Source organism: Oncorhynchus clarkii, chromosome 3 (assembly GCF_045791955.1).
Source record: "Oncorhynchus clarkii lewisi isolate Uvic-CL-2024 chromosome 3, UVic_Ocla_1.0, whole genome shotgun sequence".
NCBI classification, from domain to species: Eukaryota; Metazoa; Chordata; class Actinopteri; order Salmoniformes; family Salmonidae; genus Oncorhynchus; species Oncorhynchus clarkii.
This window is the reverse complement of record NC_092149.1, coordinates 56,535,867-56,553,647: the sequence shown is the minus strand read 5'-3', so window position 1 is coordinate 56,553,647 and position 17,781 is coordinate 56,535,867. Positions and strand designations below refer to the sequence as shown.

General features: G+C 43.1%; 1 protein-coding gene across 3 annotated transcripts in view; it reads right to left on the bottom strand.

The window, feature by feature from the left end:
* Positions 1–12,200: 12,200 nt before the first annotated feature.
* Positions 12,201–17,781, bottom strand: part of LOC139399480 (1-acyl-sn-glycerol-3-phosphate acyltransferase gamma-like) — a 34,811-nt gene continuing 29,230 nt past the window's right edge. For all 3 annotated transcript variants that reach the window (XM_071144893.1, XM_071144894.1, XM_071144897.1), the window contains exons 6-10: positions 17,201–17,354; positions 16,993–17,095; positions 15,900–15,975; positions 15,510–15,708; positions 12,201–15,297 (exon numbers count right to left, since the gene is read on the bottom strand). In XM_071144893.1, coding sequence (XP_071000994.1) covers positions 15,206–15,297; positions 15,510–15,708; positions 15,900–15,975; positions 16,993–17,095; positions 17,201–17,354 — 624 coding nt within the window. In that variant the 3' untranslated portion in view covers positions 12,201–15,205. The remainder of the gene's footprint in view (positions 15,298–15,509; positions 15,709–15,899; positions 15,976–16,992; positions 17,096–17,200; positions 17,355–17,781) is intronic.

The window sequence follows — 17,781 nt, the reverse complement described above, 5'->3', positions numbered from 1 at the left end:
AAGCAGACCACCATAGTCCCTGTGCCCAAGAATACTAAGATAACCTGCCTAAATGACTACCAACCCGTAGCACTCAGGTCTGTAGCCATGAAATGCTGTGGAAGGCTGGTCATGGCTCACATCAACACCACTATCCCAGAAACCCTAGACCCACTCTAATTTGCATACGTCACCAACAGATCCACAAATGATGCAATCTCTATTGCACTCCACACTGCCCTTTCACACATGGACAAAAGGAACACCTATGTCAGAATGCTATTCATGGACTACAGCTCAGCATTCAACACCATCGTGCCCTCAAAGCTCCTCACTAAGTTAACTTCTTGTGGACTTGGGGGGCAGTATTGAGTAGCTTGGATGAATAAGGTGCCCAAAACTGCCTGCTACTCAGCCACAAAAGCTAGAATATGCATAGGTATATTTGGATAGAAAATACTCTGAAGGTTCTAAAACTGTTTGAATTATGTATGTGAGTATAACATAACTCATATGGCAGGCGAAAACCTTAGAAAGAATCCAACCATGATGTGGGAATCCAACCATGAGGTTTGGTCGTTTTTCAACTCATTCATGGGATATTGGTCATGTTGCACTTCCTACGGCTTCCACTAGATGTCAACAGTGGAAACTTGTTTGAGGCTTCTACTGTGAAGGAGGGGCTCATAAGGGCTCTTTGAGTCAGTGGTCTGGCAGAGTGCCACGGGCTCGTGACGTGCGGTCATGAGAGTTAGCTCGCGTTTCATTGCTTTTCTACAGACAAAGGAATTCTCCGGTTGGAACATTATTGAAGATTTATGTTAAAAACATCCTAAAGATTGATTCTATACATCGTTTGACATGTTTCTACAGACTGTAACGGAACTTTTTGACATTTCGTCTGCTCCTAGTGAGCACGCTTCGTGACTTTGGATTTGTTTACAAAATGCGCTAACAAAAGTAGCTATTTGGACATAAATGATGGACATTATTGAACAAATCAAACATTTATTGTGGAACTGGGATTCCTGGGAGTGCATTCTGATGAAGATCATCAAAGTTAAGGGAATATTTATAATGCTATTTCTGACTAATGTTGACTACACAACATGGCCGATATTTCTTTGGCTGGTTTGGGCTCTGGGCGCCGTACTCAGATTATTGCATGGTGTGCTTTTTCAGTAAAGTTTTTTTGAAATCTGACACAGCGGTTACATTAAGGAGAAGTTTATCTAAAGTTCCATGTACAATAGTTGTATCTTTTATCAATGTTTAATACTGTGAATTGATGTGGCTCTCTGCAAAATCACCGGATGTTTTTGGAACTACTGAACATAATGCGCCAATGTAAACTGAGATTTTTTTTATATAAATATGAACTTTATCGAACAAAACATGTATGTATTGTGTAACATGAAGTCCTATGAGTGTCATCTGATGAAGATCATCAAAGGTTAGTGATTAGGTTTTTATTTTATTTTACCCCCTTTTTCTCCCCAATTTCGTGGTATCCAAATGTTAGTAGCTACTATCTTGTCTCATCACTACAACTCTCGTACGGGCTCGGGAGAGACGAAGGTCGAAAGTCATGCGTCCTCCGAAACACAACTCAACCAAGCCGCACTGCTTCTTAACACAGCGCGCATCCAACCCGAAAGCCAGCCGCACCAATGTGTCGGAGGAAACACCGTGCACCTGGCGACCTTGGTTAGCGTGCACTGTGCCTGGCCCGCCACAGGAGTCGCTGGTGCGCGATGTAACAAGGATATCATTACCGGCCAAACCCTCCCTAACCCGGACGACACTAGGCCAATTGTGCGTCACCCCACGGACTTCAGGAAACAGCAGAGGGAGCACCCCCCTATCCACATTGACGGGACAGTAGTGGAGAGGGTAGTAAGTTTCAAGTTCCTCGGCGTACACATCACGGACAAACTGAATTGGTCCACCCACACAGACAGTGTTGTAAAGAAGGCGCAGCAGCCTCTTCAACCTCAGGAGGCTGAAGAAATTCGGCTTGTCACCAAAAGCACTCACAAACTTCTACAGATGCACAATCGAGAGCATCCTGTCAGGCTGTATCACCGCCTGGTACGGCAACTGCTCTGCCCACAACCTTAAGGCTCTCCAGAGGGTAGTGAGGTCTGCACAACGCATCACCGGGGGCAAACTACCTGCCCTCCAGCACACCTACACCACCCGATGTCACAGGAAGGCCATAAAGATCATCAAGGACAACAAGCACCCGAGCCACTGCCTGTTCACCCCGCTATCATCCAGAAGGCGAGGTCAGTACAGGTGCATCAAAGCAGGGACCGAGAGACTGAAAAACAGTGTGTGCGAGCAAGGAGGCCTAAAAACCTGACTCAGTTACACCAGCTCTGTCAGGAGGAATGGGCCAAAATTCACCCAACTTATTGTGGGAAGCTTGTGGAAGTCTACCCAAAACGTTTCACCCAAGTTAAACAATTTAAAGGCAATGCTACCAAATACTAATTGAGTGTATGTAAACTTCTGACCCACTGGGAATGTGATGAAAGAAATAAAAGCTGAAATTAATCATTCTCTTTACTATTGTTCTGACATTTCACATTCTTAAAATAAAGTGGTGATCCTAACTGACCTAAGACAGGCAATTTTTACTAGGATTAAATGTCAGGAATTGTGAACAACTGAGTTGAAATGTATTTGGCTAAGGTGTATGTAAACTTCCGACTTCAACTGTAGATGTTCCCATTTTAGTAATCAAGCAAGCTAGTAATATTTACTTTTGTCTTTCATACAGGTGAACTGGAAACCCAGTGTCAACAGGTGGGTTTGCAGCCAACATTTTCTTTTGAGAAAGAGAAATGGCCCTGTATTTACCAGAAAAGGTAGCTCATCCACCATGGCAGAAGAGGAAGATCCAGAAACATCAACCACGGCAGAAAAAGTTCCAGGTTCCTTGGCCGCTGAAGGATGTAGGAGGCTGCTGTCTTCACAGTTGCAAAATGTTCTCACTGTGTTGCATCTTGAGGAAAAATTAACGCAGTTCAATGTTCTACATGACTGATGAAGTACTTCCAGACAAAGGCATGTCCAACATCGTTGTTGAATAACTGGAATGTTGCAAGGACTGCATTGTCTACTTTGCCAAGTAGAGGGTCGATGTGCAATCATTTGAGGATTAAGTGTTTATGGCGCTAATGAAGTTGCGTCACAGTTCCACCAACTTGCACCTGGCTCAACTATTCCATTGTTGTGCAAACACTGTCAGCAATGTTACCATCACTTTCATTCACATGATCCACAAGCTTTTTTCAATAGCATCATGAAGACTGTTCCAAGTCAGAAGAACCTAACGTGCTTGCCTGTGTCTTTTCAGGGTTCCAGCAAAAACTTCAGAATGGTCATTGACAGTACTGACGTTGAAGTTGCTACTCCAAGTCAGATGGATCTGCAGAAGCAAATATTCTCTGTGTACCGTTCAATGAACTCCATCAAGCTGCTCCTGGGAGTTGCACCTAATGCTGTGATAACATACTGCAGTGATCTGCATGCAGGTTCTGTGTCAGACAAAGCCATTGTCCAGAAGTCAGGGTTTGAGAAGATCTTCATGTCTGGAGATATGTTTTAGTAGGCAAAGGCTTCTTGGTCGAAAGCTTGAGGCCTGCAGGAGTCACTGTAAACATCCCACCATTGCTGAACCACAGAAGGTTCAGAGAGTGTGAGATACATCTCACAGAAGAGAGAGAGAAACAGATTTTTTTTTTAAAGATTCAAAAATCCTGAGATTCATCCCACCTTATTGTTAAGAGAATGATGTTCTCAATGTTCATAAACTGAACTTCAATTAACTACTCAGTCTGCAACCCAGAATTTGTAAGATACTGGTTGAAATGAAAACAGACAGAGGCCCAGCCTACAATAGTCAAATGTTTATTCACGAGAACGTTCTGAAGTCCACAATACAAAGACATCATTTTATAGCGGCGCACGTACTTCCACACAAACAGTAGGTATCCCAAACACATACTGTATTATTACCCAGCCGACAAAGATTATGGGACCGCGAGAAGCATTCCCTGTCCTCCCCCAAGATTAGGGAGGCCGTGAGAAGTACGCCCTCGCCTCTCCCAAATCTCTCAGTGGGGTAAAACATTGAATGCGTCAACATGATGACTTCATGTCACCTTTTCCACGTGTTTTTGACATAAGGTGTGACATGCGGAACATCAGGCTCACCCCATGAGCAGCAGTGCATGATCAACGCCACCCTCTGCAAGAAAATCTGCTGGAAGTGATGGCTCTCCCGTCGTTAGATTCACTCTCTCTCTAGTCAAACAGTCCAGATTTGCGTAGGGTGTGTCCTATCCAACTCTACTTACTACTCACTTGGACTTCAATGGAGACATTAGAGTTCCAGGCAACTTCAGTTAAATTGAAGTATTATCAGTTAATCATTCCACTTAAACTGTCTGTCTAGTTAGCAGACAAACTAACATACTGTGCAGAGATGAACTGCATTAGTTTAGTTGGCTGCTTTGAGCAAAACTTGAATGCAATATAACGTATTCTAGGAGCCTATTGTTTGTGAATGATCTTTATTCATTTTAACTTGTTTTTTAACAATGTCAGGTTCAGACAGAGATGAGTGGGGCCTTCGTCAAGTACAACATGGGGTTAGAAAATAGTTCAACATCACATATCAATTCCCACTGTGCCGATGATAAAGTTATCTACATTATTTTAGTTGTCTGCTTTGAGAAAAACTTGTATGTAATATAACCTTTTCTGGGAGCTTAGTGTGTGTGTATGCACTAAGCAATTGTCCCTTCCAGTGATGTGGAGCTACCCTTGGACCTGGTGCCAGTAAGGATGGTCTTCACAGAGGCGATAAGACCCTCCCTCCTCCTGGATATAGAAATCCTTCGACTTCACTGCCTCTTCAATGGTAAGGTACCTGGCACCATAGGGACACTTGACCTCCACCACTGTTGTGGTTCCCACCAGATCATCCGGTGAGGCACCCAGGATCCCAGACCCCGTGACCCAAAGCCCTGACTCCTGCACATCCATCCCTGTAGCCATTTTGATTACCTTTTTATTATCTGTGCCCCACTTTACAGACAACACCCCATCCAACAACTATGATGTGAGAACCCTTTTTAGCAGCAATGGTGTAATGCGTTTGGCCCTAACCACTGCTCCATAATTGCTGTCCGTCAACCTCCTTCTCCTCATGGTGTGCCAGTTTGGGTTGGTGCGCTGTCAAACTGTTGCCTGCCGTATAGCCTCTTGCTGCTCAGATGACAGCACCATGCCAGCCAGGATGCCTGCATGACCCAGGCACACTTTTTTAGAAGTCCTGAATGGCATGAGGCTTGGTACCAGTGATGTACTGGGCTTTACCCACAACCCTTTGTAGTGGTTTTGCGATCGGAGGCCGAGCAGTTGCCATAACAGGCAGTGATGCAACCAGTCAGGATGCAGCTATAGAAGTTTTTGAGGATCTGAGGACCATTGCCAAATCTTTTCAGTTTCCTGAGGGGGAATAGGCTTTGTCATGCCCTCTTCACAACTGCCTTGGTGTGTTTGGACCATGATAGTGTGTTTTTATGGACACTTAGGAACTTGAAGCTCTCAACATGCTCAACTACACCCCCGTTGATGAGAATGGGGGTGTGCTCGGTCCTCCTTTTCATGTAGTCCACAATAATCTCCTTTGTCTTGATCACGTAGAGAGAACCTGCACCGGAGACGGTTCCTTAGCCACTGAAGATCCTCCTCTGTGTGCTCTTGGGACAGAGACTTGTAGTCTTTGGCCGTTTCTCCACTGACTGCACCTCGTTGGGCACGGCTGGCTTCCTCCACTTGCATTCCCCATCGTGCATCCGATATTGTGATCCGATGCATGGTTAAACTTGTGACCTTCATGGGGGAATTTGCATGTGGGAATCCCCTGGTCACCTGTCAAAAGGAATGATGTTACAGTGAATTCGGAAAGTATTCAGACCCCTTGACTTTTTTCACATTTTGTTACGTTCTATCTAACACAGATAAAAAATAAATAAAAATAATCTTCAATCTACACACAATACCCCATAATGACATAGCAAAAACAGGTTTTTACATATTTTTCCAAATCTATTAAAAATAAAAACAGATACCTCATTTAAATAAGTATCCAGACCCTTTGCTATGAGACTCAAAATTGAGCTCAGGTGCATCCTGTTTCCATTGATCATCCTTGAGATGTTTCTACAACTTGTTTGGAGACCACCTGTGGTAAATTAAATTGATTGGACATGATTTGGAAAGGCACACACCTGTCTATATAAGTTCCCACAGTTGACAGTTCATGTCAGAGCAAAAACCAAGCCATGAGGTTGAAGTAATTTTCCGTAGAGCTCCGGGACAGGAAGGGTACCAAAACATTTCTGTGGCATTGAAGGTCTCCAAGAACACAGTGGCCTCCTTCGTCCTTAAATGGAAGATAATTGGAACCAACAAGACTCTTCTTAGAGCTGATCGCCCGATCAATCTGAGCAATCGGGGGAGAAGGACCTTGGTCAGGGAGGTGACCAACAACCCAATGGCCACTCTCCAGATTTCCTCTGTGGCAATGGGAGAACCTTCCAGAAGGATAACCATCTTTGGAGCACTCCACCAATCAGGCGTTTATGGCATTGCCCAGACAGAAACCACTCCTCAGTAAAAGGCACAGGACAGCCTGGAGTTTGCAAAAAAGCACCTAAAGGACTCTCAGACCATGAGAAAAAAAGATTATCTGGTCTAGTGAAACCAAGATTGAACTCTTTGGCCTGAAGCCAAGCATCACATCTGTAGGAAACCTGGCACCATCCTGATGGTGAAGCATGGTTGTGGCAGCATCATGCTGTGAGGATGTTTTTTAGAGGCAGGGACTGTGAGACTAGTCGGGAATGAAGGAAAGATGAACGGAACCAAGTACAGAGTTCCTTGATGAAAACCTGCTCCAGAGAGCTCAGGATCTCAGACCGAAACGAAAGTTCACCTTCCAACAGGACAACGACCCTAAGCACACAGCCAAGTCAACGCAGGTGTGGCTTCGGGACAAGTCTCTGAATGTCTTTGAGTGGCCCAGCCAGAAACCGGACTTGAACCCGATCGAACATCTCTGGAGAGACCTGAAAATAGCTGTGCAGCGACGTTCCCCATCCAACCTGACAGAACTTGAGAAGAAGAATGAGGGAAACTCCCCAAATACAGGTATTCCAAGCTTGTAGCGTCATACCTAAGACGACCTGAGGCTGTAATCGCTGCCAAAGGTGCTTTAACAAAGAACTGAGTAAAGGGTCTGAATACTTGTGTAAATGCCCTATTTTAGTTTTGTATGTATTGTATGAGTATTGTATGTAGATTGATGAGGGCAAAACAGAATGTAATCAATTTTAGAATATGGCTGTAATTTATCAAAATGTGGAAAAGGGGTCTGGATATTTTTTGAATGCATGGTATATAGTCAGAACTAGTGGGTCTAATGACTTGTCACGTCATTGAATACCAAATCTCAGAAATGTATCCGTGCAAAAAATCCTAGTCTAACGTCAAGTAATTATTAGGATGGTGTGCCTTCATATCAAATGGACTGCACGAAGAAAAAATATTCAGCTTCGTCAAAAAGCTTTTATTATTCAGATTCAAATTCAGAGTGAATGTAACAGCTGTTCCACTGCCAGGCTGTAAAATAATCCCTGAGTGAGAATTAACTGATTGCATGCTGTGCAAAAAGTAATAGGGCCTTGGCTAGTTAACAAATCATGATTAATTACGGTCATTCTCGAAAAATGCTTAACAAGCTCTCTCCTCTCGCAAGAGTTATTGCAAGACTTTCTTGAGATACAGTTGAAGATTGTACCAAAGCAGCATACCACCATGCATTCCCACTGCTAGTTTGCTTCTGAAGCTAAGCAGGGTTGGTCTTGGTTGGTCCCTGGATGGGAGACCAGATGCTGCTGGAAGTGGTGTTGGAGGGCCAGTAGGAGGCACCTTTCCTTTGGTCTAAAAATATATATCCCAAAGCCCCAGGGCAGTGATTGGGGACATTACCCTGTGTAGGATGCAGTCTTTCGGATGGGACGTTAACCCTGGTGTCCTGGCTAAATTCCCATTCTGGCCCTCATACCATCACATCATTCTGGCCTCCTAATCATCCCCAGCTTACAATTGTCTCATTCATCCCCCCTCCTCTCCCCTGTAATTATTCCCCAGGTTGTTCCTGCCAATGAGAATGGGTTCTCAGTCAACTTACCTGGTTAAATAAAAAGAAAAGAGGCCCGCTCCCTTCAACCTGCTTGTGCAAGAGATCTGTTGTTTTCCCCCCTCCTTAGTGAAAAATGCCATTCAGTAAAATAACGGCATGAGAGTTGATTCCCAGCTTGTCATTCAAAAGGTTGATTATTGCCAAAATATGGAAGAAAAGGTTTTGCTAAATACAATTGTAATTTAAGTCAATATAACATATTCAAAATGGATTAAATTGAATGTATTAAATTATTTATATTATATAGCTCCTCAGAGTTTGGGACACACGTAAGTAGTCCAAGTTTATGGTAGGACTTGAAAATAAACCATGGGTATTTGTAACACATGGGTGTTGCATTGTGATATTGCTGTATGAAGGTGGTGACATATGTATATGTACCTGGTTAGTATACGGTCCTGAGGATGGAAGGATGATGTTGGTGATTCAAAGAGCATCCCCTGTGCATTGCAAAAAAGGAAATCTTAACAAGTCTACAGTTAATATCTTATATTTACGCAATAAGGCACCTCAAGGGTTTGTGTAATATATGGCCAATATACAACGACTAAGGGCTGTTCTTATAAACGACGCAACTCGAAGTGCCCAGATACAGCCCTAAGCCGTGGTACATTAGCCATATACCACAAACCCCAGAGGTGTCTTAGTGCTATTATAGACTGTTTACCAACGTATTTAGAGCTTAGAAAATTATTGATCGGCCCAAACACCAATCTCAACGTCTACAATGAAGAGGCGACTCCAGGATGTTGGCCTTCAAGGTAGAATTGCAAAGAAAAAAACAGATCTCAGACTGGCCAATAAAAATAAAAGATTAAGATGGGCAAAAGAACTCAGACACTGGACAGAGGAACTCTGTCTAGAAGGCCAGCATCCCGGAATCCCCTCTTCACTGATGACGTTGAGACTGGTGTTTTGCGGGTACTATTTAATGAAGCTGTCAGTTGAGGACTTGTGAGGCGTCTGTTTCTCAAACTAGACACTCTTGCTCAGTTGGGCCTCGCACTCTTTCTATTCTGGTTAGAGCCAGATTACACTGTTCTGTGAAGGGAGTAGTACACAACGTTGTACAAGATCTTCAGTTTCTTGTCAATTTCTCACATGGAATAGCCTTAATTTCTCAGAACAAGAATAGACTGACGAGTTTCAGAAGAAAGGACTTTGTTTCTGGCCATTTTGAGCCTGTAATCGAACCCACAAAATGCTGATGCTCCAGATACTCAACTTGTCTAAAAATGGCCAATTGTATTGCTTCTTTAATTAGCACAACAGTTTTCAGCCGTGCTAACGTAATTGCAAAAGGGTTTTCTAATGATCAGTTAGCTAATCCAAGTTTATCATTTTAAAAGGCTAACACAACATGTCATTGGAACACAGGAGTGATGGTTGCTGATAATGGGCCTCTGTACGCCTATGTAGATATTCCATAAAGAAATCTGCCGTTTCCAGCTACAATAGTCAGGTACAACATTAGCAATGTCTAAACTGTGGATATATATATATATATATATATATATATATATATATATATATATATATATATATATATATATATATATATATATATATATATATATATATATACATACACACATACACAGTATCAGTCAAAGTTTGGACACCTACTCATTCAAGGGTTTTTCTTATTTTACATTGTAGAATGGTGAAGAAATCAAAACTATGAAATAACACAGAGTTGAAGTCGGAAGTTTACATACACCTTAGCCAAATACATTTAAACTCAGTTTTTCACAATTCCTGACATTTAATCCTAGTAAATATTCCCTGTTTTAGGTCAGTTAGGATCACCACTTTATTTTAAGAATGTGAAATGTCAGAACAATAGTAGAGAGAATGATTTATTTCAGCTTTTATTTCTTTCATCACATTCCCAGTGGGTCAGATGTTTACATACACTCAATTAGTATTTGGTAGCATTTGCCATTTATTTTAAATGTTTAACTTGGGTCAAATGTTTCAGGTAGCTTTCCACATGCCTCCCACTATACGTTGAGTGAATTTTGGCCCATTCCTCCTGACAGAGCTGGTGTAACTGAGTAAGGTTTGTAGGTCTCCTTGCTCGCACACGCTTTTTCAGTTCTGCCTACACATTTTCTATAGGATTGAGGTCAGGGCTTTGTGATGGCCACTCCCAACACCTCGACTTTGTTGTCCTTAAGCCATTTTGCCACAACTTTGGAAGTTTGCTTGGGGTCATTGTCCATTTGGAAGACCCATTTGCAACCAAGATTTACATTCCTGACTGATGTCTTGAGATGTTGCTTCAATACATCCACATAAGTTGCCATCCTCATGATGCCATCTATTTAGCACCACCACAACATGATACTGCCACCCCCGTGCATCATGGTTGGGATGGTGTTCTTCGGCTTGCAAGCCTCCCCCTTTTTCCTCCAAACATAACGATGGTCATTATAGCCAAAAACTTCTATTTTAGTTTCATCAGACCAGAGGACATTTCTCCAAAAAGTACAATCTTTGTCTCCATGTGCAGTTTTATGGTGGTTTTGGAGCAGAGGCTTCTTCCTTGCTGAGCAGCCTTTCAGGTTTTGCCAATAGAGGACTCGTTTTACTGTGAATATAACGGTACCCGTTTCCTCCAGCATCTTCACAAGGTCCTTTGCTGTTGCTGTTTGCACTTGTCGCACCAAAGTACGTTCATCTCTAGGAGACAGAACGCGTCTCCTTCCTGAGCGGTATGACGGCTGCATGGTCCATGGTGTTTATACTTGCGCACTATTGTTTGTACAGATGAACATGGTACCTTCAGGCATTTGGAAATTGCTCCTAAGGTTGAAGCAGACTTGTGGAGGTCTACAATTTTGTATTCTGAGGTCTTGGCTGATTTCTTTTGATTTTCCCTTTGATGTCAAGCACAGAGGCACAGAGTTTGAAGGTAAGCCTTGAAATACATCCACAGGTACACCTACAATTGACTCAATTATGTCAATTAGCCTATGAGAAGCTTCTAAAGCCATGATGTCATTTTCTGGAATTTTCCAAGCTGTTTAAAGGCACACTCAACTTAGTGTATGTAAACTTCTGACCCACTGAATTATAAGTGAAATAATCTGTAAACAATTGTTTGAAAAATGCAAAGTAGATGTCCTAACTGACTTGCCAAAACTATATTTTATTAACAAGAAATTTGTGGTTGAAAAACTTGTTTTAATGACTCCAATTTAAGTGTATGTAATTTAAGTGTATACTTGGCATTCTCTCAACCAGCTCCTCGAGAAATGCTTTTCCAACAGTCTTGAAGGAGTTCCCACATATGCTGAGCACTTGTTGGCTGCTTTTCCTTCACTCTGCGGTCTCTCACAATTGGGTCGAGGTCAGGTGATTGTGGAGGCCAGGTCGTCTGATGCAGCACTCCATCACTCTCCTTCTTGGTTAAATAGCTCTTATACAGCATGTAGGTGTGTTTTGGGTCATTGTCCTGTTGAAAAACAAATGATAGTCCCACTAAGCGCAAACCAGATGGGATGGTGTATCGCTGCAGAACGGAATGAGTAGGTGTCCGTACTTTTTACTGGTACTGTAGGTATGTATATATAGAACTAAGTGAATTTTTATTCAATACATTATATAGGCTTTCTTAGATGTAACTTTTTGCAGTGTGTGGTTCTGCCATTGTCTGTATTGATAGTTCATGACAACCGCAGGTCGCACCTTAATTGGGGAGGACAAGGTCATAGTAATGGCTGGAATGGAGTGAATGGAAAAGTATCGTACACATTTAACATGGTTTCCATGTGTAGGATACCATTCCATTCATTCTATTCCAGCCATTATGAGCCGGCCTCCCCTCAGCACCCTCCCGTGATGACTTGGTCTCATTAGAATGACATCTGGATTCTGCTGCAAACTGAGAAATTCATTCAGACAAACTGACAGCATTAGAATATTAATATTCTTAATTGAATAAACAGATATTTAGAAAAAGGACAAATAAGTGGCACATCTTGACTCAACTTTTAAGCCAAAAAGGGTCAGATTTCAGTGTCGTATTTCTAATGTTACCCAATTCTTAAGTTTCGAAAACTTGACCAAAAATGAGAAAAATTCAAAGTTAGTGGGATTTTTTTCCCCAAGTAAAAACCCACAGGTTAAATTCTCTGCATGTTCTGTTGCACTGAAATATATACACCTTATACACAGAGCTGGACTGATAGATACCTGAGGGAGAGGTGGTACTGTAGTTTAGAGTTATGGGAAGTAGACTGGTGATAACATTATGCCCCAAAACTTTGAACATATATCTCCTAAGCTACTGTAACAGTTGTATTGACAGTTGAGAGATGTAACAGGAGTTGTAACAGAGGTATCGAACACAGAAGCATCATGGGACAGTAAGTATTATTAAAATGGGGCCCTCTTAACTATTACTGTAACTAGGAGCAGATTCTCATGGGACCCTCATCTCTTCAGCTTTACAAATAGCTATACTTTAACTAACCCTAACCCATTTTTTCTGGAGTGAGAAATAAAACACGAGTTCCTCGTTATTTTAACAGAGGGCAGATTTATGTGAATCTTACTGAGTCAGTTTCCCTCACTACTTGCCAATCAAAACCTAATACTACTGAGGAAGTGTTGTCTAAGTTCACACACACACACAATGCAATGAAGCTGCACTCTGTCTGTTAAGGCTTGCATGAATCTGTCCTGGTTAAAAAACATTTAACGCAAAAAAAGAAAAATTAATAAAAGAACAACAAAAGGACATCAACATAGGGAGAAAAGATGGTGACGGTGAAACAGAATGGTGTTCTTTAGACTAGTGATGACGTGTTGCTATCATGTTTGCATGTTGCGCTGACAAACCCAGTTATAAAGGTGTCATCCGCCTCCCTATACACCAACCCCTCAGACCACAGATGGGGCGGGTCACCATTAAGACTACCATCATAGAGTGTAAATAACTGTCCAATGAGTAGAGATAACATGTTTTAAAAGCAAATGCAGTTGCTGTGCCGTACAATGAATTGCAGCAAAATAAAATGAGAAAAATAAATAAAAAATAAGAACTACTACCCAAAAGTAGCTTTAGTAACATCATGTTACTCATAGGTGGCTACTGATAATAAGATCCTATTGATCCTCGCATCTCAACATATACCTTGGCATAATTAACCCATAAACATGTCAGTACTACCCCGGAGAGAACTCAACTACCCACAGTGCACCATTATGGATGAAGGGTTGGTGGAGTGTGTCTGAATAGAAGACTGTAGTGGAGGGAGAGATGAGGTGGGGAGGGAACCTAGCAACCAGTCAAACAATCACTCTAGCCTAAGTAAACTTGAATTAAGGCAAACATTACTACAGTCTAGAGCTGAAGAGCAGAATCAAATGTCCTTTCAGTAATGAGGTTACAAGTGGACAGTAGTAAGTGCTGGGTTTCCGTACACTAATGCCACTACCAACCCCACCACTGTTTTAGGAGAGAAGGGGGTGACAGTGAGACCAGCAGCTCTCAGCTTCATTAGAAAAACTCATTAATTCAGTAAGTACTGCATTTCAATTATAAAGGGTAGCTGGGGGTTATCATTGTCTGTTTTGACTGGAATTGGTGGTTAAGGTTATTATAAGAGGTCACACTAACACTGAGGGTGGTTTAGCATGTTTAAACCAGAGCAGAGATGGCAGGAGAACAAGTTCATAGTTCACTCGGGAACTGGCATGGTAATATGTGTGCAGATATCTACTGGTGAGCAAGCAATGGAGAATGCTGTAAAACCTACATACATAAAATAATTAGGGTCAGAACCCGGGGGCGTTGGAATAGTGGTGTGGAATATCATGGCAATGTTAATAAGTTACCATGAAGTTAATGAATACAGAGCCCTTGCTGTAGTCTTAACACACAGAACCCTGACTCAGTATTTAAAACACTGGAAGTCCCATCTCTGCTGTTGAACATAGCTCTGTTAAAAATAAGTCCCTAAGTAATATTCAACAGCAGCCAAACTCTATCTGACTGTCTTGGTAAGAATGCATAGACTTATAGAATCATAGAACCACCCCATTATATTTGCTCACGAATAAAAATGGTTCCCACAACAGAGAGATGAAGCACAGTGAAAATAAACACCTTTTTTGCTCAGAGGTAAAAAGCAAAGAGGAAACCTGGCAGGGCTCTACACTGACCGTTTTGTACAGTGAGCATACGTGTGCCTAAGTTGAAGAAAGTACACAAAGAAGGAGCACAATGAAAAATATTTGGAGGTAACAAGCCGTTTTCTTTGTAGTAATGGTGCAATTACAACGGTCATGAATTTGCGCTTGGTGTATTCCCCATGGCACTCAGGGGCTGCGGTACAGTGAAATCATTGCAACAATTATCATCTGGGTGATTTTTTTTTCTAGGCGGACAGCAACATATTTAGGCGCGTAGGTGAGGAAAATGGTCGCATTGTAGAGCTCTGCCAGGCTTTTCGGTAGAACGAGGGGGAGATATACTGTATGTTACAAGGTGAACACTGAAGTAACACCTCAACCTCAAATCAAAAACTAGATTGAAAAGAAAGTTATGGAAAGGAGAGCTGCTGATAGGCTTGGTTCCTAGGGTCAAAGGAGTCGAAGAGTGCGAGGTGGCGGGGGGACTGGGGGGGTTGGATAAGGGGGCAAGGAGCATGTCCACAGCAGTACCTCCTGTTCTCAGTCCTGCCCTCTCCTACTCCACAGAGAGCTGGCTGCAGATGGTCTCCCTTTTCTCTCTACACTCCTCCCATGGTCAAACCCCTCCTTCTCTTCCTTCCCTCATTGTCCAGATCCGTTACATCTCTGGTGTAAATCGGTTTGACCCCCCCCCCCCCGGAGTGCTTACTCGCACACACCTCAGGACAACAGAATAGGTGGAAGGGGACCGCAGGAGGACCGTACGAGAGCGACCAACCGCGGTCGGGAGGGAGAGTTCTAGTTCTGTTTCTTAGCCCCCTCGTCGCCGTAACTAGAGCCCGTCTTCTTTATCTCGGTGACACCGATCAGGCGACGGATGGCTATGGAGGCTGAGGAGGACCAAAAAGATAACAGACAAGAGATTATGGACCAAATCTCAGAGGCAGAAAACATTGTCAGGAACTACGCACATTGGTCAACATCTCAGTCACATTCCCATGTGTGTTAAGAGTTAGCTATAAACCTCATGGTTATTGGATCAACGTCCCAGCCCCAGCCTAAGGTAAGAGTAACGAGGAGGCATTATGTACCCTCTACTCACCAATGATAAGGAAGAGGCTGAAGCCGAGGATGAGGAGGGGGGAGCCACTGACCACCACACCGCAGGCGAAATTTATGAGGGGCGAGAGCAGCAGGGTCGCCCAGAACAAGAAGTTAAGTAGCGTCCACAACCGGCGAGGAGGGGTGATGGTGGGACCTGGGAAAGTGCCCTCTTTATGATAGTGTTCTTGCAGAGCATCCTGGAGAGGGACACAGAATGAATGTCAAGGTACTACCAAACCTGGTTAAACATATTTTGTTGTTACTTCCAAATAAGGTATGTGTCAGTAACTCATCTCACATGGGAGTTTATCTGTGTGTGAGACTTGTACAGGGAACAAAACTGCATTTAACCATATGCAGTTACAACTCAAGCACTGAAGAGCCCTACCTTCTCCTGGTAAAGCTTATGAAGCCAGTTGGCACACTCCTTCTCATCTTCTGGGATCTCATCTACAGGGAACCGTCTGTAGGGAGAAGGAGCAGGGGAGACAAGCAGTCAACACAAAATCGGGAGATAGCAGGGGGAGCCTGCTATGGAGTGCAGTAGAGCAGGGTTTCCCCAAACTCGGTCCAGCCCCCCCGGGTGCACGTTTTGGTTTTAGCCCTATCACAAACCAGCTGACTTCAAATTTTAAAAAAAATCATCATCAACCGTTGATTATTTGAGTCAGCTGTGTAGTGCTAGGGCAAACACCAAAACGTGCACTCAGTGCCACGTTTGGGAAACCATGGAGTAGAGAATGAGTCTGGTATTGCAACATCTAACCACCAGGGGGCAAACTCACCCAAAGTTCAGATGGGGCACCTCAGACGGTGTTCATCTACAGTAAAACAGGGCCGTAAAACAGCCTTTGGATGTATAGCATTATGTATCATTTGCCACAAGCACCTGTTTTTGCCACACCATGCTACTCTCCCCGTTTAGAATCACAGGGGGCTCATTCACGCAGTGGAGCTGTTTTGATATGCCCCTCCGTGTAATCTAATTTAAAGGAAAGGCTTTGAAGGTCTCTCAATGTTCTCATTCAAATGGTCATTATGATTTGAAAAGAAACAGCCCATGTCGTCATAGACAAATGGCTCCCTGTAATCTTATAGTTTTACTCACCTCTCCCTAAGAGTTCGTTTTTTTTTTTTTTTCTTCCCTGAAGGCTGGTACTGTAACTCGTGATTGACTTATGGTCTCAAGGACATATAAGGCCGCCGAATCCTGTTTTTCACCGCAGGGCAAGCCGTGATCTCTGTTGATGCCTTTCTCCCTTTACCTCTGCGGGTTGGGTAGGACAGGACTACCCCAGCAACACAAAGGAGTGTTAGGTAAGATTCTGGTTCAGTTCTGAGAAGTCCACTGTCCCGCTTACTATTTAAAAAAATAGCGATGTGCTTGGAAGAAAGCCAAGAGGCTAACAGAACGTCATGGCTTTTCGCTTGAAACGGCTCAAGTAATAACCACAGGGTCACACATATTGATTAGTACCCACCTGATTCTCATATCTGCCATGTATTTCTTGCCGTTGATTATGCCCAGCAGAGTGGGGACTTGGTGGTCTTTGAAATTCAGTGTGACATCATACACGGCAGATACTAAAAACAATGAAAGACAGAAGAGAAAACCTATAATAAATACGAGACCTTATTTTGAACTGCGTGGGTATGTGTGCGTGCGCGACACGTGCATGCATGCCCCACCTGTGCCCTTGAGGCATTTCAGTGTTGTGGTGAAGCCTTTGGTCCTGGGCAGCAGGTGGTATTTGAGCTTGGGCAGGCCTTTACTCTCTGCCACTTCCATACTGATCTGGTGTTTCTTCTCTGTGAAGCGAGTGCCTTCGCAGTACAGCAGGAACTTCGGAGACAGGAAAAGGAGCGTCAACAAACATGCACTCACAAGGGATTCAGAGACGCGCGCAAAACGTTGAGCTTAGAGAAACACACGCAAAGATAAAAAAACAGCAAGTTTAGAAATACACAAGATACACTACTGGTTCAGACAGGCACACACCAGCTGAGGTAACCTCCTTTCCCCCTATCCTCTTAAGACTCCCCAGCTTGTGCCAGCTTGTGTTACAGATCAAGTGCACCTCCAGGAAACGTTACTCGAAATAAAGTTCTTATCATACCTCAAGGACTTCCATTTAGAGTGGGTGCAGCGTCAACAAAATATACATCCTCAGACAGACAGAAGACTGTTTAAAAGAAAACACTGCACATCTTGTTGTCCTCCTGTCCCCGAGGCGAGTTGGTCAGTCATGCGATTCCTAGGTGTTGCTTAA